This window comes from Watersipora subatra, chromosome 8, assembly GCF_963576615.1.
Source record: "Watersipora subatra chromosome 8, tzWatSuba1.1, whole genome shotgun sequence".
Taxonomy (NCBI): domain Eukaryota; kingdom Metazoa; phylum Bryozoa; class Gymnolaemata; order Cheilostomatida; family Watersiporidae; genus Watersipora; species Watersipora subatra.
In genome coordinates this window covers 37,634,932-37,659,834 of record NC_088715.1, presented here as the reverse complement: position 1 = coordinate 37,659,834, position 24,903 = coordinate 37,634,932, and the positions used below count along the sequence as shown (strand labels likewise).

Genomic DNA, 24,903 nt, shown 5'->3' with positions numbered 1-24,903 from the left:
AATGAAGTAGTAGGAATAACGTAATACTATTAAAATGAAGTAGTAGGAATGACGTAATACTATTAAAATGAAGTAGTAGGAATAATGTAATACTATTAAAATGAAGTAGTAGGAATAACGTAATACTATTAAAATGAAGTAGTAGGAATAACGTAATACTATTAAAATGAAGTAGTAGGAATAACGTAATACTATTAAAATGAAGTAGTAGGAATAACGTAATACTATTAAAATGAAGTAGTAGGAATAATGTAATACTATTAAAATGAATTAGTAGGAAGAAAGGTACATGTAGGTACATTTCGGGAATCAAACGGGAAGAAGCCATACCACACTAACAACTGCTAGCTCTAACCCTTGTCCACACGTCTTGTAATGTGAAGTAAAAAGAAATAACTCAAATTTTGTTTAAGACATGACAACTCCGAAAGAAGTCATTAGGTTCCTAAGATTACACGTATATTTATATACATTTATTTGTATATATTATAAATGAAATGGGAATAAAAAGCTACTGTACAAGATTGCAATAAGAAACATGAGCTTAAAATGCAGAGTTTGTTGAAATTGAGAGAAAGAAAGAGGGTGTATTGATGTGTCTAGTTACTCCATTAGGAAGTTCTCCAGGTCCGTCTAAAAGACAAGGTATGAGTAGTGAGGACATTCAAAAGAGTCTGAGAACATTGATAATCTCAAGAAGGAAGTACTTGTGTATTGGCAGCATGCTGATAAGAAGTCTGCTAAACTATGTTTAGAGTCGTCACAACTAAATCTATGGAAAAAAAGTTATGAACAGGAGGAGATAAATCATTGAGCTGTAAGGAAGACACGTGAGTATTGCGATGGTAAAGACTGAGAGACTAGGTTTCTTATCAGATGAACAAGGACTTTGTTCTAATCAATGAACTTATCGCTGTATTACAGGCTACCAGACTTGCACCTGAGTTATGTTTTATAATAGCACATCTTGACTGAGACTACAGATGAATTGAGACACAATTTGCTACTGGTGAATTAAGAATATATAGCATATACAGACATGCTATATATACATACTGCATAAGTAGATAACCTGTGTATAAATGTATAGAAAGTGTGTATTATTTATACATACATATATATATATATACATATATATACATATATGTATATACATAACATATATTATAAACAAGCAATATGCATAAGTATGCACAAAGACCGCACACACATACTTATACGCAAGTAAATATATACATTATGTACAAATAAAGCTTACACATATCTACAGCTGAAAAACATAAATATGTATGTCAAGTATAAAGTATATATATGTATAAAGTATGTATATACAGTGAAACTTGGATAACTCAAACTTCAAGGGACCGAGCAAAAGTGTTTGAATTATCAGAGTGTTCAAGTTATCAGAGCACTGTCACAAGTCCATGTATTTACTTATTTATTAGTAGGTACATGTACATATACAAACTATAATATAAATCAAAAGCACAAATGGCTTGTTTCAAATTAAATGCTTCTAATGTAAAGTTTAAAACGTTTTTATCAAAAAGTATAGAGATTTTTCTATCATTTGAGATTGGTTTGTTGTTTGAGGTGATGTTATTGCCGGGACGTTTTTTAGATTGACATTGGCAAAACTTGATCGTTGCTGAAATGCTCAAAAGAAAAGACATATTTTTCTTTTGAGCGTTTTACCCACGATCAATTTTGCCGATTTTTCTTGAAGTGTATGCAAAGATTACCTTACTTTACCTGGGATTCGTTAAGAGCAACACTCCGAGGCAGTTCAATTAAAAGTTTTACGAGGTTTTACGGTACATTGTATATCACTCACGTTTTTTGAATGGATACTTATTGAATGTATACACGTATTCTGTGTTTAGGTCAAACGATGAATAGTTTTTTTTAGCTAAGACAACGTATACGTTTAATTACAACAATTTTTAAGACGTTTTAAACATTCAACATTCCGACATTGATTCAACACGGAATCAACATCGGAAAACTATTCATCACGGGCTAGCCGGGTCACGCACTCAAGGATTTTCGCCGCGCAAATACAAAACAAAAACAACATGCTGTTTTTGTTTTGTATGTGCATGGCGAAAATCCTTGCGCGCGTGACCTGGTTAGCCCGTGCTATTCATCGTATAGCAGTATAAATCAAAATTCACCAAACCTTTAAAAAAGTCGTTGACAAAAATATTTTGCCGATGGAGGTAATAACGACGCTTATTAATTACGAAAAGTTGAGGTTTACCTCTATGGCTTGGATTAAAGTGATTTTCTAAAGCGATAGCAACCGTTTCGGTAGCCGTTGGGCAAAAAACAGTTCGAATTAACAGTGTTGAGGTCGAGTTATATAGAGCCATTTATCATTGCGTGAGAACAGTCCAAGCGAATCCATTCGAGTTAACCATGTGTTCGCTATATCCGAGGGCGAGTTATCCATGTTTCACTGTATGTAAGTATCTATACATAGATATAGATACTTACATATATGTATGTACAGATGAAGTATATAAATGAACTTTTACAGAATATGTTGAGACATTTAAACTCACCTCATCCGCCCCTTCTGCTCCCTCAGGTAAAAGTTCGCTAGGAGCTGGCAGCTTCATTATGATAGGCTTGCGAGTGCGAAGTGGCGATTCTCCTTCTTCGGAGAGCACGCTAGTCATCAGCCGTGAACTTCCAGCATCAGACCCATGGCCAGATCCTGTATAAGAAAGACCAAAACTCAGTTACACAAGCGGTGATAGGACGAGGAAAAGCAAAGGCTGGAGAAATTGACAGGGAGGGGAGGGAGACACCCACCCGTCGATAAGGCAGAAACACTTGCACTGATGCTCGCTACATCATCATCATCCGCAACTCTTCTTGGCTTTATGGCCGTTGATGCAATGATCCCTCCGTGCCTGTGGGCTGGAGTACGCGCACCTGAAGAGCACAAAGAAGGATAAAGTTTGATTTGGGTAGTGAAGGTTTCTAGTGAATAGCTCATTAACAAAATAGGTTCGATCGGTAGAGGTCCAATTAGCCAGGATTGTAGTACCTATGACACATGTTAGGGTGCTATAGGTAGGGTCTAGCATTCAAGATTGTGATATGTAGGATCATTGGGTGGCATGTGTGTGATATCCAGTGGTATGTGTGTGATATCTAGTAGTATATGTGTGATATCTAGTAGTATGTGTGTGATATCTAGTAGTATGTGTGTGATATCTAGTGGTATGTGTGTGATATCTAGTGGTATGTGTGTGATATCTAGTGGTATGTGTGTGATATCTAGTAGTATGTGTGTGATATCTAGTAGTATGTGTGTGATATCTAGTAGTATGTGTGTGATATCTAGTGGTATGTGTGTGATATCTAGTGGTATGTGTGTGATATCTAGTAGTATGTGTGTGATATCTAGTGGTATGTTTGTGATATCTAGTAGTATGTGTGTGATATCTAGTAGTATGTGTGTGATATCTAGTAGTATGTGTGTGATATCTAGTAGTATGTGTGTGATATCTAGTAGTATGTGTGTGATATCTAGTAGTATGTGTGTGATATCTAGTAATATGTTTGTGATACCTGGTGGTATGTGTGTGATATCTAGTGGTATGTGTATGATAGCTAGTGGTATGTGTGTGATATCTAGTGGTATGTGTGTGATATCTAGTAGTATGTGTGTGATATCTAGTGGCAAGTGTGTGATATTTAGTGGTATGTGTGTGATATCTAGTAGTATGTGTGTGATATCTAGTCCCATGAAACCTAAGGTTTAGCATCCAGAGATGTGATATTGTTGTGGGAGCCAGCCTCAGACACCGACTGACTCTCGACTCTACTCGATTTGGTCTGGTGCATAGTAAAGGAGTCTCCTCAGCTTACTTTACAATAAATAGGGATGTCATCTAAAGGATGCAATATATTTGAGATATCTAGGCGTGTGATGTGTAGAGGTGCAGTTTATCGGGGCCTGATATTAAGGGGCATGAAATTTAGGAGTGTGACATAAAGGAAAGTGTAATTGTGTGTATTCCAGATATACTGTCGTATCTACTGGCAATATGGGTAGGAGTAAAGAGTGCATAGTTGTGTCTACAAAAACTAATAAAATAGATTATTTGAGCAGCTAACGTATCGACAATGAGTATAAGAATCCAAGCAAATATGTTTAACTACACTGGTGGACATGTTCATCTACACTAGTGGACATGTTCATCTACACTAGTGGACATGTTCATCTACACTGGTGGACATGTTCATCCACACTGGTGGACATGTTCATCTACACTAGTGAACATGTTCACCCACACCGGTGGACGTGTTCATCTACACCGGTGGACGTGTTCATCTACACCGGTGGACACGTTCATCTACACTGGTGGACATTTTCATCTACACTGGTGGACATGTTCATCCACACTGGTGGACATGTTCATCTACACTAGTGAACATGTTCACCCACACCGGTGGACGTGTTCATCTACACCGGTGGACGTGTTCATCTACACCGGTGGACACGTTCATCTACACTGGTGGACATTTTCATCTACACTGGTGGACATGTTCATCTACACTGGTGGACATGTTCATCTACACTAGTGAACATGTTCACCCACACCGGTGGACGTGTTCATCTACACCGGTGGACGTGTTCATCTACACCGGTGGACATGTTCACCCACACCGGTGGACACGTTCATCTACACTGGTGGACATTTTCATCTACACTGGTGGACATGTTCATCCACACTGGTGGACATGTTCATCTACACTAGTGGACATGTTCATCTACACTAGTGGACATGTTCATCTACACTGGTGGACATGTTCATCTACACCGGTGGACACGTTCATCTACACCGGTGGACATGTTCATCTACACTAATGGACATGTGAACTCAATATATCTGTATTCTTACTATCTATTAACAGCCCAATTTCATTTTATTCATTCTTATTGTAAATAGTTTTTACGTGAGATTCATTTTCAAATGCCTTTGCCTAAATGCTTTGCTCAAACCACTATTTAAAATACACATATTTTATGCATACATGTACATAGACAACAATATTCTTGCCTACAATAGATATGTTAAGGCTACAGGTGTAAAATAAACCGACTTGTGGAATATTCAGTATATGGATTAAGTCCATTAAATCTATTTTAATCAGAGTTATTTTGGATTGATCCATTTCAAGAACATAAGTTCCTTTGTATTAATTGACTGATTTTCCTATTTAACACATAGAAACATGTTTAACCTGAAAAAGAATGCTCAGGGAACTAGAGTAGTACCACAACAAGAATGTACCAGTGCAAACGTCTGCAGAAATGCTATTCGCGTATCCATAAATAGATAATTAGCACGCTGGCAATAGTTTAGTAGCGATAGTGAAAAATTCAATAGAGAATCTCACGGTCCTTCACCTCACTGAAGCTGAGTCTCATTGGGCGATACGCTTCTATGTCAAAGAAACGTATCACCGTAAGCATCATGATATCATCACGATGAAGGTGTTTTTTGACATACACCATGCATTGGAGCAAACTATTTGTCCAAACATATAAAATAAATTCCAATAAATTGTCAAAACTGGCCAGTTAAGCGAGTAATGAAGGACTGAACATGGCTGACACGAATTACACGTCAAATTAACACGAAACTTGAACTACATACAAGTATAGTGTATTTCTATTACTCACTTAACTACAGAACCTACGTATCGCTGAACCTACGTATCGCTGAGTCTACGTATCGCTGAGTCTACGTATCGCTGAGACTACGTATCGCTGAGTCTACGTATCGCTGAGTCTACGTATCGCTGAGACTACGTATCGCTGAGTCTACGTATCGCTGAACCTACGTATCGCTGAGTCTACGTATCGCTGAGTCTACGTATCGCTGAGTCTACGTATCGCTGAACCTACGTATCGCTGAGTCTACGTATCGCTGAGTCTACGTATCGCTGAGTCTACGTATCGCTGAGTCTACGCATCGCTGAGTCTACGTATCGCTGAGTCTACGTATCGCTGAGTCTACGTATCGCTGAGTCTACGTATCGTTGAGTCTACGTATCGCTGAGGCTACGTATCGCTGAGTCTACGTATCGCTGAGTCTACGTATCGCTGAGTCTACGTATCGCTGAGTCTACGTATCGCTGAACCTACGTATCGCTGAGTCTACGTATCGCTGAACCTACCCATCGCTGAACCTACGTATCGCTGAACCTACGTATCGCTGAACCTACGCATCGCTGAACCTACGTATCGCTGAACCTACGCATCGCTGAACCTACGCATCGCTGAACCTACGCATCGCTGAACCTACGCATCGCTGAACCTACGCATCGCTGAACCTACGCATCGCTGAACCTACGCATCGCTGAGTCTACGCATCGCTGAGTCTACGCATCGCTAAACCTACGCATCGCTGAACCTACGCATCGCTGAGTCTACGCATCGCTAAACCTACGCATCACTGAACCTACACATTGCTGAGTCTACGCATCGCTGAACCTACACATTGCTGAACTTGAGAATTAGCGTCTTATTAATTAATTTTTTACACATAATTAAGGTTTTTACATTCAATTAACATAATTTTATATAATATAATAGTTTTAGTGCCATAAGTGGTCATTTAAAGAATTTATCATAGTTTCGGGAGCAAATAACAAATAAAGGAACAAATAAAACAAAATACAGTGCATGCTTATAAGGATATGATGGTTTCGACATACAAAGCAAATATGGAATCAGATTAACTTTATATGCGCAACACAGGATGAAGGCCAAGACAGGATGAGGGCCAAGACAGGATGAGGGCCAAGACAGGATGAGGGCCAAGACAGGATGAGGGCCAAGACAGGATGAGGGCCAACACAGGATGAGGGCCAACACAGCATGAGGGCCAACACAGGACGAGGGCAGCACATGATGAGGGCCAACACAGGATGAGGGCCAACACAGGATGAGGCCGACACAGGATGAGGGCCGACACAGGATGAGGGCCAACACAGGATTAGGGCCACCACAGGATGAGGGCCAACACAGGATGATGGTCAACACAGGATGAGGGTCAACACAGGATGATGGTCAACACAGAATGACGGCCAACACAGGATGAGGGCCAACACAGGATGAGGGCCAACACAGGATAAGGGCAACACAGGATGAGGGCCAACACAGACCTGGTCGCCGACCACGAGGCTTGCTAATAGAGGTGCTCGCAATAGAGCGAGTGTCATCATCATTGATAAGCATGGATCTGTATATGTTAAGAGACGCCCACTCCTCTCCTTGATGGGGTGGGAGATTGACTATTTGCTTGTCAAGATAGCTGCCCCTGAAACACAAATTGTAAAAGAACAAAGCAACACATGAGTAAGATTTATCCTCAATTCTTCAACATTTTCCTGACTGAATTAATGTTCAAAACTCACACGACTCGACGGTCCTGCTTCAGAAGCTTGTTTACAAATTCACAGAGGATGTCAAGGAATGAAAGATTGGGAGGAAGATTGAGGCCCCCATCTGGATGTCTCTTGAGGGCGAACAATATTCCTTGTCTAAACAAAAAGAACATAAGCATTCAAGAATGGATTAGACAGTCACAAATGACCTTGATTGTCTACGAAGCCTTTATAGATTGTGTTATTTTAATTACTAATATTTTGTTCTGAAACTCTGATGTTCTATTTAATTGCTATAAAACGTTAAAGTTACCTCCTTGAAAGTCTTACCTCCTTAAAAAACAATTTTTATTCAAAAGAATCTGTTAACATCACATTATGTAGCATAGCCTTATATATATGCTAAAACAAAATATATATTTTAGTGCATATATACGATAAAACTTATCTGGAAACTTGAACTTTTCTTCGCTACAAATCTCGTTTGTAGAGTCGCTCATCAGGTGTCTTGAGTTAAGATCGAACAGAGACACCGGATGGGTGACACCGCGAAACAGATTTATAGTGAAGAGAAATCGAACATTTTATAAGTTTTAGTGTAAACAATCAGCCCACATGTTACTATTAGTGTTGAGTTCTTTAGTAGTTTCAAATTTTACTTTATCTTATATAAGCTTATTCGTAGAATTACTTTTGAACATAAATGTAGAACTAGATCAGATCTACTACATATATATATATATATATATATATATATAGTACATCTAGTACTAGTATGTACTAGTATCTAGTATACATATATATGTGTGTGTATATATACATGTATATACATACAATTATATCGATTTTTAGAAAATCTATTTAACAAAACTATTTACAAAAAATAATAACAGTAACATATTACCCATCATCGATGTTGTTAGTGTGACTACTACACTTCAATAGTCATCCAAAATTATAATTAAATATTGTAATAATCTCATAAGAATCGTTACAAAAAATATCATCGTCATTTCCTTTACTTACACTGCGTTGGACATCAGTTAGAATACCAAAGTACTCAAATGCGTCTAAAATGTCAGATACTTTGAAATCGGCAAAAATGAAACGATTTCAGTACTCCTACGTTAATTACAGAAACCTTCGGCAATTCGACAATGCTATATACTGGTGAAATGTCTAATGTGACAATGCTATAGATTGGTGAAATGTCTAATGTGACAATGCTATAGACTGGTGAAATGTCTAATGTGACAATGCTATAGATTGGTGAAATGTCTAATGTGAAATGTGACTTAATCGTTCTATTCCCTGTCACTCGGTGTTTCAATTTCGGGTCTTAACTTTGATAAAAGTGAGGCTTAGCAAGTTTTAATAACGATTTTCGTCCAAATAAATCTGTCTATTTGTGTATAATCCGATCAGATGGGTAAGTTTTAAGATAATGCCGACGGTTTACAAAGACTTGGAAACATATTTAAATAGGCTTATATGTGTTTTGTATCGTTATTATACTTTAATGACTGTACAATAAAACGATGGTTAAATTTGTTGATGAAATTTTGATACAAGGGTTCGTCTCATTGTTGATGAATAATTTTCGGGAGTTGTGTACACATGTGCATTTATCATAAATCCCACAACCAATCGCTTCGCTTTTGTTTGGTCATGGGAAAATAAAAATAGGTCTTCAAATTTAGAATGAAATAAAAATTGAAAGCTCCAACAAATGGCAAAGCAAGACACAGGCTACAATATCAGGTCAATTGCAAACAATAGATATCAACTGGTAGAGATATTTCTCGGTTTTTTAATGCATATTTATTAAGAGATCTTTGAGTTATGTTAACATATTTATTGCATACAAAAGGTTTGATATCGCTCCTCCGGAAAGAGGGCAAAATATAGGCAACATTAGCTAAATAAATCTTAGCATTAACTCTATCTTCCCAAAATTCTGATGAGCCATTTGAAAAATACACCGTCAGCCTCTATTTGAACGGCACCTCCACTAAAGAGGAAGGGTTGAAAAATTGAGCGCCATGGCATTAAATTAGAGATTTTACAGTATATTTATATATATTACTATAGTTACTATATATAGTAGTTAAACTTGCCTATGTTTAGTCCGATTTAGAATAATAGAAATGGGTGTCTTAAAACCCATTATTATCTAAATCCAGCCTGTAAAATAATCTCAGTCCTTCATGAAAGGTATATAAACTATTTAAAATTTCTCGTAGCTTGTTACATGATGTTTAAATAGACTGAACGCCGAGAAAAATGAGCTCAAAAAGCGCGGTTTTATCACAAGCTAGCGTTGTTATCGTGCTTTTTTAAATATGCAATGCTAAATAGCTTATCTACCTTTCAGAAAAGACAGATTATTTTTAAGGCTGAATTTAGATATTAATGGATGTTAAAACACCCATCTCTATTATTCTAAATCGGTCTAACATCTCTACGTAACATATGTTCCTAAAAAGCTAGGTTAGGCCACTTATTTATGGGGGAAGCTTGTTGTGCCGATCGTGTTGTTTTCGAGACCAATATTGAAACGCTGTAAAAAAGCCTTCATTACTCTGAAAGTTAGTGGACTAATCTTTATTTTGAGTACAAAATCGGGATCAGCTTGTCTGATTTACCTAGTAAATACGATAAAAGTTGTACGTGACAGTTATGGTTTAAGCCAAAAATTTTAGTCAGTTACAAAAAGACTAATGCTTCAAATAACCTGAAATATGATGATTAGCTATATGTGAAAGCTTCCACCGGGTAACGCGCTCTTAACAATATTTTCACCATGTCCTATAGGAACATCAACAAACTCTTTCAGACTATTAGCTTTCATCATATTTCTCTAGAAGGGAAAGAGGCTGAGACGAACATATAAAATTGTTATATACTCTGAATAGTAATAATATAAATATAATACAAGTAGCCTGCTGTTTTCTGTAAGATATAGATGGATATATATGTAGGATATAGATGGATATATATGTAGGATATAGATGGATATATATGTAGGATATAGATGGATATATATGTAGGATATAGATGGATATATATGTAGGATATAGATGGATATATATGTAGGATATAGATGGATATATATGTATATATAACACAACTACACTGTAAATGGTTATCAGTACTTGTGCAGTGCTGCAATAGACTCTCTGTTCTTGATCTGGTCAAGTCCAAATGTGAGGGCAAATCTGCGAGCGAGGTCTCGTATCAACCCAAATCCATCACTCCTGGCGTCTATTGGTCCACCATTGTCCTCGGTTACCTCCTCATAGAGCTACCAACACACTAGACATATGAACCCGGCTAGAGAGGTGCTATAACATGAACATAAAAGAGCGCGAGAAAGAATGTATCCCTCATAGACCAATTACCAGGCTCAAGCATCTTTTAACCATTTTTGAAAATAATTAAATCCGAAACTGTTATGAAATCATTAGCGATATATCGGTGAAATCTCTTCATAATATTAGATTAGAATCACTCCAACATTATCTAAACAATCCAATTTTTATCCAACAATCTAGCATAAATTAGAATGATAAAAGGGGGATAACTCCTTACAATAAACGATAAGTACACTACCTTAGCAAGAGCCATAGCAAGAGTCTGTGCCGTGTTTACCCTTGAGACCTCGCGACACTTATTAAGGGTGTGCTTAATGATGTCCCCATAGTCATTAAAGAACTACAAATGAAAAAACTTATTCAATGAGCAAACAATACAAAGAGCTCTTCACGGAGTATCATTCATGGTCAGCCTACAAGTAGCACAGAACTGACAATAGTCCTAGTAAGTTATCCGTACTATGGTAAACCGGAAGGTAGCTTAAAAAACAGAATGGCTACAAAATTACCTAAAAATGTAAAGTCTTAATTTCATATACAAGTTTCCCAATATATGAAAAACTTGAGATACGACGAAAATTCCAAACAATTTTTTGCGTTGACATGAGGCAAATTTAAAATATGAGCATACAAGACGGTTCTCGATGCTGTCACAAAATGGCCGAGTATGCGAAGGGCCACCTTTGAGAACTGCATCATTTAGTCTTTCTTGTCGGATCAGTTTTTAGAGTTTCAAAAAGGCCGACTAAAACTGGGGCTAAAAGCGCCTGAAAAAGTTAATGAAAACAGAAAGCGAAGACAAAATGATACATAAGTTTCGTGTAAGATTGAAGCTGAGCTTCAAGTGTGTCAGCTTTAGTAAGTTAAATTCATTTAAGTTAAATTTAAAGTTTGTTATATTACATAGTGCCACAAAAGTGTGCCGTATTGAACGTGCTGCTATAAAGTCTCTGTTAGCCGCTACTGTCTGTCTCCAACTCATTATTCAATTTTTTATGCAGTTCATGATATTACCTGTTACAGTATTGCAGATCATAACCCCTAAATAGGTAGCCTACGGTGCAGCCTCAGGACACAATTTTGATCCATTCCATGTTTAGCATTGTGTGGTGAAAAATTCATATGTAGGGGTATAAAAACCATAGCAATTATATAATGCAAACATTACCTGGCAAAAATCATCAAAATTTTATAAAATACACATATAAACAATTAGTACCAAAATAGTATGTTAACCTTAGTAACTATAGTTACCTATAGAAACTTAGGTGTAGTTAGAGAATTTATTCATGATCTGCAATAAAATGTAAAATCACAATGTACAATGTATATGCGCAGTAGAAGCAGTATGTACGGTAGGGAGTTCTCACCTTCAATACACACGTACGTATAACATATAACCTTCAATACACACATACGTATAACATACAACCTTCAATACACACATACGTATAACATATAACCTTCAATACACACATACGTTTAACATATAACCTTCAATACACACGTACGTATAACATGTAACTTTCAATACACACATACGTATAACATATAACCTTCAAGACACACGTACATATAACATATAACCTTCAATACACACGTACGTATAACATATAACCTTCAATACACACATACGTATAACATAACCTTCAAGACACACATATGTATAACATATAACCTTCAAGACACACGTACATATAACATATAACCTTCAATACACACATACGTATAACATATAACCTTCAAGACACACATACATATAACATATAACCTTCAATACACACATACGTATAACATATAACCTTCAATACACACGTACGTATAACATATAACCTTCAATACACACGTACGTATAACATATAACTTAATAAACACCCTTAAAGTTAAGTTTAAGTTTTTGTATGCATTTTTAGCTATTTTACTAAATTTTAAGTTTTTATCTCTAAAATTTTATCACTTATCAGTTTCTGTCTTTGCATTCGCTACAACTTTTAGTGGGCCTGCGTAGAACCTCTTTTAACCTAGCTCGGCAAGAAAGTTCAAAAGATGCCGTTTTCGTAATGAAGTGGATTGTTTGCAGGTTAAGAGAAATTGTCTGACCTTCTGTTTGAAGATATCGCAACTCTAATTTTGCTACTAGTTTTAAAGGGAAAATATTACCCATTTACATAACTGTTGAACTGAAAGAAATCGGTTATCGTGTCTCTTTCAGACATTGTGCAAATGCTTTTTGCGAACAGAATTTCGGTGTGTTTGCTATTTCGATGTACATAATAAGCACAACAACTGCCAAACTGGAATTTGGGCGGAAATCTTATTGAATTCGTATGGTGAAATAAGATTCGTATGGTGAAATAAGATTCAAATGGTGAAATAAGATTCGTATGGTGAAAAAAGATTCAAATGGTGAAATAAGATTCGTAAGGTGAAAAAAGATTCCTATGGTGAAATAAGATTCGTATGGTGAAATAAGATTCGTATGGTGAAAAAAGATTCAAATGGTGAAATAAGATTCGTATGGTGAAATAAGATTCAAATGGTGAAATAAGATTCGTATGGTGAAAAAAGATTCAAATGGTGAAATAAGATTCGTAAGGTGAAAAAAGATTCCTATGGTGAAATAAGATTCGTATGGTGAAATAAGATTCGTATGGTGAAAAAAGATTCAAATGGTGAAATAAGATTCGTATGGTGAAATAAGATTCAAATGGTGAAATAAGATTCGTATGGTGAAAAAAGATTCAAATGGTGAAATAAGATTCGTATGGTGAAAAAAAATTCGTATGGTGAAATAAGATTCAAATGGTGAAATAAGATTCGTATGGTGAAATAAGATTCAAATGGTGAAATAAGATTCGTATGGTGAAATAAGATTCGTATGGTGAAATAAGATTCAAATGGTGAAATAAGATTCAAATGGTGAAATAAGATTCAAATGGTGAAATAAGATTCGTATGGTAAAATAAGATTCGTATGGTGAAATAAGATTCGTATGGTGAAATAAGATTCAAATGGTGAAATAAGATTCAAATGGTGAAAAAATCATCATGTTCAACTTTGTTAGGGAAAAAACTCAGAAAACCAGGATAATCACATCCTGTGAGCGCACTGTATTCGTTATTGATAAAACAATTAAATTAAATTAAAACAACCTGTTTTAGTTATTTTCTCAGCCGGTGAAAAGATATAAATTTTCATTTAGTCTGTACATATAAAGCTCAGTGTCTGTCCTTTTGTCCAATTATAGCGATAATGCTTTGGAAACGAAAATTACCCTTTGAAGAGGATTCGAACTCGGGAACCTCCAGTTTTGGACGCGACGAGCTTATCCAGTAGACTACTGCTGAGCATAGTGATTACTAATAGGAAAGATAGTCATTACATCGGTTAAAATATGCACGACGTTGTGTCAAGGGTAACGATTCACAGCTAGCCTCAGGGCCTTACGAGATAAACACTCGGTGTTGCACAGATAATAAAAGCGGCTCACAAACAGTTGTAGGTAATGTAGTGTAAAGGTAATGTAGTAGGTATGGTAATGTAGGTACTGCGTTGTTTTATTACCCGTGCAATGCAGGGCATCCAGCTAGTTATTTTATATGGCAAAATTTGATTTGAAACAAGAGATTATTGCAGTACGAGCTGGGTCCTGGAATCCAGCTCGTACAGCCCATCGTCGTACAGCCCATACGTCGAGATACGACTGTACTTGATTACCCATAGCAAATGTACATTCTATATGCTCTTAGTGAACAATAAATGCAACACAAGACCTCTGAGCAGGGTCACCTGCACTCAACTCTTGTGATTCATGGGTTTCAGAATTCTCTTCGTATAATCTGTTTAAAAAGCCTTCAGAAAGCATAAAAACCTCAGGTACTAAGATGCTGTAAGTACCAACAATCAAGGGTGGAGAAACCAAATAACAGCCTTGTTTCTACTGACCTTGACATAATTTTTGAAAATCTCTATCGAGTTTTTGATAGGAATAATATTGCATGTAACTAGCTTAGCAAAAGCGGCGAGTCGTCTCCTCTTGTTATGCATCTCGTCTATCTTATCATTGTCGTCGGTATCCATGGCAGACTCATCGGGTGTGAAGATGTACTCTGTGAGGTAGGAGCAGAGCTGTTGCTGTAGGGGCTCACTGGCCTCATATACGAGGGGCTCGAGAGCGGGGTAGAGGACTGCTAGCTGCTGGCTGAACACAACCAGGTTGTCACACACGGCCACAAATGTCTGCAATAAAAATGGATTCCTCTCTATCTGTATTAAGAGGAGAGGAGGTTGTCACACACGGCCACAAATGTCTGCAATATAAATGGATTCCTCTCTATCTGTATTAAAAGAAGAGGAGGTTGTCACACACGGCCACAAATGTCTGCAATAGAAATGGATTCCTCTCTATCTGTATTAAAAGAAGGGGAGGTTGTCACACACGGCCACAAATGTCTGCAATATAAATGGATCCCTCTCTATCTGTATTAAAAGAAGAGGAGGTTGTCACACATGGCCACAAATGTCTGCAATATAAATGGATTCCTCTCTATCTGTATTAAAAGAAGGGGAGGTTGTCACACACGGCCACAAATGTCTGCAATATAAATGGATCCCTCTCTATCTGTATTAAAAGAAGAGGAGGTTGTCACACACGGCCACAAATGTTTGCAATAGAAATGGATTCCTCACTATCTGTATTAAAAGAAGAGGAGGTTGTCACACATGGCCACAAATGTCTGCAATATAAATGGATTCCTCACTATCTGTATTAAGACAAGGGGGTGAACCTAGTTTACAACCACACTATAATAACGTTACCTCACAGAGAGTCATGGCATTGGCGGTGAGAAGCAACTCTTGAAGGACCTTCATGTAGTTGTTGACCTTCTTCTTGAGAGATTTGAGCTCGGCTCTGTCTGGACTTTTATTATTGATAGACTTGAGAATCCATAGAAGTATGTTAGAGCCAATACTAATCATCGCCACAACAATCTATACAAAAATGTATAAGAAAATTTATGAGAGAATTGCTATTATATATAACTTTATAAAAGGTATTGATGGGAAAATATATCAACAAATATATCCATAGATCTTAAAGGTTTACGTGCAACAAAATTCACATTACAGTTATTTGGTATCAAAAGATTCACCATGTCTTACTCTGCTGTGTTGTAAGTGCAAAATATGTGGAAATGCGATTACAAACTTTTAAAAGCTCAAAAACGAACAGTTCATCGCAGCCATCACGAAAACACCATAGATTGGAATCTCTTTATTTCGACGACGTATTCAAACATTGTGGTTATTGTTTTGATCACATGAAATTAAAGGCCAATAAACAGCTCAATATTAAACTTCTCGTCGCACTAATTCATGACCAACACTTAGGGTTCCACCGAAAAGCCCCTATCAAATATAGATACTAGCTGCGTTACCGTTTTGTTTCGGCTTGGTCAAATCATCTAGTCATAATCTGACTATGTGACCCAAACTTCCAGCCAAATAGCGCAAACAATCTCTGCACCATTTTTCGACTATCACAGGGGACCAGCTAGCCTGTCTTGACAAGCTGTTGTTTTTGCGTAGTTGTCCCCCGTCGAGCGGCGAGCAACAACAGCTTGTCACAAGACATACTGCACCTGATGCATCAGCTGCACTTATAGGGAGTTGTTCTCTTCCGTCTACGCGACTTGGCCGCGATGTTATGTCGGTCGCTCCGTGGGTAATCATAACGGATTTCACGCAAAAATGTATGTAGAAAAAAAACAAGATTACAACGTTTAACCAAAGACCAGGTTCTGTGATAAACTTTAGTAGAACTTAAGAGTAAAATAAACTTAAAATAAAATCCATAAAAACAAATAAAACTGACTGATACAAAAATAGAAATAAAACTGACTGAGCGCACAAATAACGACATGTTTAGTCGCTGTTGTTGCCTAAGTTCTCAAATTCTAATAAAGTTTACTGCAGAGAGGGGTCGCCAGTTAAACGTTCTTATCTTAATTTTTCTACATAAATTTTTGCATGAAATCCATTATGATTACCAATGGAGCGACCGACATAACATCGCGGCCAAGCCGCGTAGACGGAAGAGAACAACTCCCTATAAGTGCAGCTGATGCATCAGGTGCAGTACGTCTTGTGACAAGCTGTTGTTGCTCGTTGCTCGACGGGGGGACAACTACGCAAAAACAACAGCTTGTCAAGACAGGCTAGGGACCAGCAGGCTCCTCATGTTTATCAGAGGATGCCATGCACTTTTTCGAGTTGAGGTTAAACAATTAAACAAATTTTTACAGTATGTTTTGAGATATCAGTGCTCAAAGTGACAGCATTACAATGATGATGAAATAGACACGCAAAGACAATAGACATGGTTTTGTTGAACGAGTGAAGAATTGTTGTGAAAATATTTTGACGAATGAGCTTGCATGAAAGTGTAAACAGAAGCCATCATGTTCAAGTACGTCCCATTTGAGCCGTTTTGGAAAAGGATTCCAGTCTACGAGGTTTTTGTGATGGCTGAGATTAACTGTTCGTTTTTTAGCTTTTAAGAGCTTGTAATCACATTTCCACATATTTTGCACCTACAACCTAGCATAGTAAGACATGGTGAATCTTTTGATACCAAATAACTGTAATGTGAACTTTGTTGCAAGTCAACTTTTAACAGTAACACTCTTGAAGTGTACAACTAAAAAAAGTAACAAACAGTAACAGAAACGTTGGCGAGTTAAGTGCATAATTGGACGAAAAAAACAAACCTGTTTATTATGAGTTTATAAGTGCGTAACTATAAGTAGAGATCAAGGTTGTTTATTACATCTAGGTGCGTAACTATAAGTAGAGATCAAGGTTGTTTATCACATCTAGGTGTATAACTATAAGTAGAGATCAATGTTGTTTATCACATCTACGTGTGTAACTATAAGTAGAGATTAAGGTTGTTTATTACATCTAGGTGTATAACTAAAAGTAGAGATCAAGGTTGTTTATTACATCTAGGTGTATAACTAAAAGTAGAGATCAAGGTTGTTTATCACATCTAGGTGTGCAACTATAAGTAGAGAACAAGATTGTTTATTACATCTAGGTGCGTAACTAAAAGTAGAGATCAAGGTTGTTTATCAAATCTAGGTGTATAACTATAATTAGAGATCAAGGCTGTTTATCACATCTAGGTGTATAACTATAAGTAGATATCAAGGTTGTTTATAACATCTAGGTGTATAACTAAAAGTAGAGATCAAGGTTGTTTATAACATCTAGGTGTGTAACTATAAGTAGAGATCAAGGTTGTTTATTACATCTAGGTGTATAACTAAAAGTAGAGATCAAGGTGGTTTATTACATCTAGGTGTATAACTAAAAGTAGAGATCAAGGTTGTTTATTACATCTAGGTGTATAACTAAAAGTAGAGATCAAGGTTGTTTATTACATCTAAGTGTATAACTAAAAGTAGAGATCAAGGTTGTTTATCACATCTAGGCGTGTAACTATAAGTAGAGATCAAGGTTGTTTATTACATCTAGGTGTATAACTAAAAGTAGAGATCAAGGTTGTTTATAACATCTAGGCGTGTAACTATAAGTAGAGATCAAGGTTGTTTATTACATCTAGGTGTATAACTAAAAGTAGAGATCAAGGTTGTTTATTACATCTAGGTGTATAACTAAAAGTAGAGATCAAGGTTGTTTATTACATCTAAGTGTATAACTATCAGTAGAGATCAAGGGTTGTTTATTACATCTAGGTGTGTAACTATAAGTAGAGATCAAGGTTGTTTATTACATCTAGGTGTGTAACTATAAGTAGAGATCAAGGTTGTTTATTACATCTAGGTGTATAACTATAAGTAGAGATCAAGGTTGTTTATAACATCTACGTGTGTAACTATAAGTAGAGATCAATGTTGTGTAGCAAAGTGTTTTTTTAGCGAAGTAGACTTAATCTGGTCTGAATACTCGCACTTGTGATTAACCGGGTTAGTTGTAAGAAGGAAGTCAGATGTTTGTAATTGTATTTTATGTTTGATAATTTATGCATTTTCATTATTTTAATTACCGTATATGGTTTTTACTTTTTATCTTAAAACATTTTTAACCATGAAATACTAAAGCTACAAAAGGTGAGCAGCGAAGTAAGATTACAGTAATTTGTACTTATACTGCTGACCAAGTAGGAACCCAGGTATAAACCCAGTTTTGAACACAGGTATGAACCCAGGTATAAACCCAGTTTTGAACACAGGTATGAACTCGCCGCACCTCATCGGGTATCTGGCTCGCCTTCTTCAGAGTTCTCATCACACTCTCCCAGATGTCAATAATGGTTGTGGTATGTACAGGGTGAACTGAAGAGAAGGCGTGGAGCTTCTTGGTAGCGGAGTAAAGAGCCCATATGGCCTCGTCACTCGAGTCCTCCTACATGTATGTACAACTTACATAAACTGAAACATACAGTGGTGGCTGGAGCATGTTGGTGCCACGGAATAAAAAATGCTGTTTGCCATAAATAAGGAAGGCTATATGACCAGAAGAAATGTTGAAATAAGAGGTGCTGTCACCGGACTGGTAATTCATCTCTGTATTTTATATAATGCTGAGTTGTAGCCACTGACCTCTTCAATGCAAAGTAGCCAAGCATCCTTGTACTTGGTGACAATGCTGTCAATAAGAGAGCTCTTTGCCAGGTCAGCCTTGGCATAAATAGCATATTGTTCATTGCAGAAATAGTCAAACACATCAGCACACGCTTGTAACGTCTGCAAAAAAAATGTACACTATTCTCTAATTGGCCAATAATATAAGCACTGTTTTTTGTTTGGCCATTTCCAACAAAAATGGTCACAAGAGTGGCTTCAGGGGGTGGTCACACGAGAGCCGAAACGAACTAGATGACGCAAAAAGACGTCGCTGTCAGTTGTAAACTGTTCGGCCAAAGACAATCCTGGCCGAAACAAACCATTTCGGTCCTGCTCGAAATTTTGTGGCGAACCCTTGCTCTTATTGGCTGATTGAAATTCTAGCGAGCACACGTCAAATTTCTCCTTAAATGCGTGTGAGCAAAGTTAAAAAAGAAATGGGACGATACATTCATATTGTTAAATAAACAACATGAAGCAATTAACGACAAGGCTCACCCAGACTTGTGATTGTGTTGCATAAATGTAAAATGTTGCACTTAAGTTTTGTGTAAATGTAAGAGAATGGTTGTGATTTTCTTTCGTGTAGAATATAAGTAATCTGTCATACTCATCCTGATGGAGTATCGTTGACTGAATTATTTATGTAAAACCACAGTACTATGGTAAAGACTGTTTTTGTTTATATACTCGGCATAGAAAAACATTCATATGTTAATAAAAAATATAATTATGTTGATGGGAAGGGTTGGCAAAATCTTTGTATCGAGTGATTTATTTTGAGCAGCTGAATGATCTCCTGATAAATTTGCTGCGTAATTATAATTAATAATTGTTCCTCAAAGCTTTTTTGTTTACAATAGAAATATTTGGCTCAAATACATAAAAACTACCAATGAAACAGTGTCCTGTCTCTATACGTATGGCGTTTAGGAAACGAAGTGACTTCGGATGCCGTCTGACATGTGGCTTAGCCAAACCGAAGTAAAACAACTTCTGAACCAAACCTAAGTCGGTTCGGCGCTCGTGTGACCACGCCTTTACTGTATCTTGTGTTGTTGAACATAGCAACCGTATAACTGCTTTCCTGTATCTTGTTTTGTTGTACATAGCACACATACTAACTGTCTTAATATATCTTGTGTTGTACATAACACACGTACTAACTGGCACACATACTACCTGGCACACATACTAACTGGCACACGTACTAACTGGCACACGTACTAACTGGCACACATACTAACTGGGACACATACTAACTGGTACACGTACTAACTGGCACACGTACTAACTGGCGCACGTACTAACTGGCACACATACTAACTGGCACACGTACTAACTGGCACACGTACTAACTGGCACACGTATAAACCACACAGTTACTCGTTATGATCTTGGAACCTGATAATAACTTACTGACTGATCAGACTGTTTCTCCACGATGTCTCTGAGGATTTTAAGGAGAGACTGAAGGTGCTTTTCTTTCCGACTCTTTGTGTAGACATCAAGGTCAAAGTGAGTGGCAATCTTGAGGAGGTGGTTGACGTTCTCTTTTTCTGAGCCGTACTATAACGAGATACACATTTACATTTAAGACGATAAGTTACACAGAGAAATTGGAGAATGAACGAACGCGGACGTACAAACTTATCAATAAATTACTGGCACGGGTAGTGAACAACGCTGATAGCAAAACAAATCTTCATAAAATGATCTCAAAAGATAAATATAAATGTGACGCAAGTTGAATAAAATGTGAATGATAACAAAAATTCATTTTATGACGATATATCTTTCTCACATACAGTGCTGATTGGTCGGACCACCTAGTAATTCATTTTGCACGTATTTTGTCATTTATAGCATAAACTCGCTTTCTTTATTATCTCAAACAATCTTTTTCTTCCTTTTCATCTCAAACAAATTTCTTTCATATGATACATGTATGCATATGATATGCATATCACGGGCATATCATATGTATATCACGTGCATATCATATGCATATCATATGCATATCATGTGCATATCATGCATATCATGTGCATATCATGTGCATATCATATACATATCATGTACATATTATATACATATCATATACATATCATATGCATATAATATACATATCATATGCATATCATATACATATCATATACATATCATATGCATATCATATGTATACATATCATAAACATATCATAATCATATCATGAACATACCATAAACATATCATATACCTATATATCATATGCATATCATATACATATCATATGTATATCATATGCATATCATACACATATCATATGTATATCATATGCATATCATACACATATCATATACATATCATACATACATATCATACCTTACATACATACATACATATCATACCTTACATACATACATACATACATATATATACCTATATATTTCTCAATGTTTGTTATCTGTGATCGGTATGTCCAGCTATAGCTACCATTAGAATAGAGAATCCATACCAAAGAAGATTTGATCTCTGACCCTCCCATTCGCCAGTCCAACACCATACCAATTAGGCCAGAGAGATTTATTAATTCGCTAGCCGATATATGTCGCTATATGGAAGCAAATACCCAATGCCTTCGCATACTATGCAAGGTGATTGCATAATGTCACGGAGACGAATAGCTCTCAATAGTAAGCTTACTCAAATTTTCCATTGGCAATCTGCCAGGCTAAAAGCAAGTGGCAGGCAACTATCATTACTTCTCATGGTGTATAAGCTGATTTTTAATACTTGGGCAACGACGGGAAGCACAGCTAGTATTATACATATTATTTTACCATGCATACATATTATACATATTATAATACCATATGTATTATAGATGCTATTATACCATACATACATAATATAGATGTTTGAGAGGCGGGTTTTGTAGACACTCTGTCAGTGGTTTCCAGAATTATAATCTATTCATTGGGCAGGCGTTTTATCCTTTGATTGACAGTACAGACTGTTATAATGTGGAGTTTCCACATTTATTGGGGGTTTATTGTATGAATGTTGACAAAGATAATTTAAAGGTTGACTTGCAACAAAATTCACATTACAGTTATTTGGCATTAAAATATTCACCACGTCTCACTCCACTGTGTTGTAGATGCAGAATATGTGGAAATGTGATCACAGGCTCTTAAAAGCTCAAAAACAAACAGTTAATCACCACCATCACGAAACTGCTGTAGATTAGAATCTCTTTCCAAAACGGCTCAAATAAGACATAATTGAATGAGATGGCTTCTGTTTATACTTTCATGCAACCTCCTTCGTCAAAATATTTTCACAAATATACTTCAATAAAACCATGTCTAATGTTCTTACGTGTCTATTTCATCATCATTGTAATGCTGTCATTTTGAGCACTGATATCTCAAAACCTACCGTAACAATTTGTTTAATTTTTTAACCTTAGCTCGAAGGAATGCATATCATTCTCTGATAAACATGACGAGCCTGTTGGTCTCCTGTGATAGTCGAAAAATGCTGCAGAAATTATTCCCGCTGTTTGGCAGGAAGTATGGATCACATCATATATATAGTAACCCCCAGATTAGTGAATAGCTATAATTACAATGGAGCAAAAGTGAGGCCTATAATTTGCTGTTGTTCTCACGCCGTTATGTCGCAGTGATGCGCATCACTGCAACAGAGCCTTCAGCTGAGCAATGAGTTTAGTAGTGAAAGCATGCTTGTCCTACTAGTTTGTAAGTCATAAACATTACAATAAGACCAAATTCTTGGTGAAATGTCATCAGAGGAGACTGCAACCCCTCAGGTATTTGAACCCACAACAAACATTTAACATACTTGGTAAACTTAACTTTTGCTCATCCCATGACCAAACAGAGCGAAGCGATTGGTTGGGAGATTTATGATAAATGGACATGTGCACACAACTCCCGAAAATTATTCATCAACAATGAGCCGAACCCTTGAATCAAAATTTTATCAACAAATTTAAGGCTACTGCCTAGCTAGGCTGCTTGATCAGAACTGATGAGTCATAAAGAGCCAGCAGCTGGACCACCCATAACATTGCCTCAAGATCACACATACTCTATGTTTCCATGATGCGCAGTGCTTCGATGCAGCCCCCTCCGAAGTCGAGGGATTGTACTTTTACATGCTGCGCAGTGGTTGTCAGCAAATTACCCAAAGAAGAGAAATTGTATAAATCGAATCGCCGGATGGAGACATAGAATGGATCACGGATACCGAACATCAGAAACAGTCTATTTATGCTTCTGTCGTCTTTTATATCTGTCATTTATGTCTGTCGTCTTTTTTTTACGATACACATTCACAAGGTTTTACAAACATTAACACAATTTTTATAAAGTAATATATTATTTAAATGTTACTGTAGGACTTGCCATATATTTTTCGAAAAGTGTTGGCATCGATAACGAAGTCCAGGAATGCAATCACCTCATCATCCTCGTGGGTGCAGACCATAATCAAATTTAAGTGAAAGAAAACCGGAAGAATAGAAAAACAACAAGATAAGCGGGATAACTTTTGAACTAGTTTATGGCCCTCGGTGAATCTGCCTCCACAGCAAGAGACTATGCGCAGCCACTGCGGAACTGCCATTTCCTTGCTGCGAATTTGCACTGGCTTCGCACTGATCAGTGCGTAGTGATTTCAATGCGAAGACGCCGTTTCCATGATTCGGAGAGAGCGCAACTCCGAAGTACTGCGCATCATGAAAACAGTGATACTCAGTGTTCATACAACACAGACTACAGACTGGTCAAGTAAATATTAACCCTTTCACTGCCAACCATGTACAAATTTGGGTATCTGCCAAGTGCCAGCCATTTTATCGAAAATTGCCGATATTGCTTCATGATATGTAAACAATATTTTTCCAAATTTCAATCTATCTAGAACATTTTTGTTACATATTTTATTTTGCCAACATTTTAATCAACATTGCTATTCAAAAATTCAATGGACCTATATTTTGTGCGTCGCTGAAGCTATGTGAAGCTACGATCGTTGCGAAGCTCTAACGATCCTCCATAATGTTGCTTACCCTTACAAAATTATTACTTTCACCACTATCAGAGACAATGCTGCTGCTTTAATTATCTGTATAATCACGAAAACTTGAATCTGAATTGGCTATAATACCATCAACATAACTAATTACCTGTTTTCTGACTCGCGTGCGGTAATTTGTGAACTCACACAAAAAATGTTCATTTTTTAATTAGAAATTCTCCAAAAAAAGTTTAAAACTGCTTCGTTATTTTAGACTAATTTTATAGACAAATCTTCGGATAACAGTGTCGATTTCATCAGTCTTAAAGACAGTGGGTTATGTTGTCAATGAATAATAAAATTAGGTAACTACGCAATTGCTGGGAAAGTCGCAAAAATGCGTCTATGGCAGCGGTAACACGCAAACGCATTTTTG

General features: G+C 36.7%; 1 protein-coding gene across 1 annotated transcript in view; it reads right to left on the bottom strand.

The window, feature by feature from the left end:
* Positions 1-478: 478 nt before the first annotated feature.
* The window catches only part of LOC137402157 (cohesin subunit SA-1-like), a 52,530-nt gene continuing 28,105 nt past the window's right edge, over positions 479-24,903 (bottom strand). The window contains exons 11-22 of the mRNA XM_068088636.1: positions 20,858-21,007; positions 19,415-19,558; positions 19,062-19,217; positions 15,606-15,779; positions 14,733-15,026; positions 11,026-11,127; positions 10,569-10,717; positions 7,444-7,569; positions 7,192-7,346; positions 2,818-2,940; positions 2,565-2,719; positions 479-633 (exon numbers count right to left, since the gene is read on the bottom strand). Of these exons, the coding sequence (XP_067944737.1) occupies positions 604-633; positions 2,565-2,719; positions 2,818-2,940; positions 7,192-7,346; positions 7,444-7,569; positions 10,569-10,717; positions 11,026-11,127; positions 14,733-15,026; positions 15,606-15,779; positions 19,062-19,217; positions 19,415-19,558; positions 20,858-21,007 (1,758 nt within the window). The 3' untranslated portion in view covers positions 479-603. The remainder of the gene's footprint in view (positions 634-2,564; positions 2,720-2,817; positions 2,941-7,191; positions 7,347-7,443; positions 7,570-10,568; positions 10,718-11,025; positions 11,128-14,732; positions 15,027-15,605; positions 15,780-19,061; positions 19,218-19,414; positions 19,559-20,857; positions 21,008-24,903) is intronic.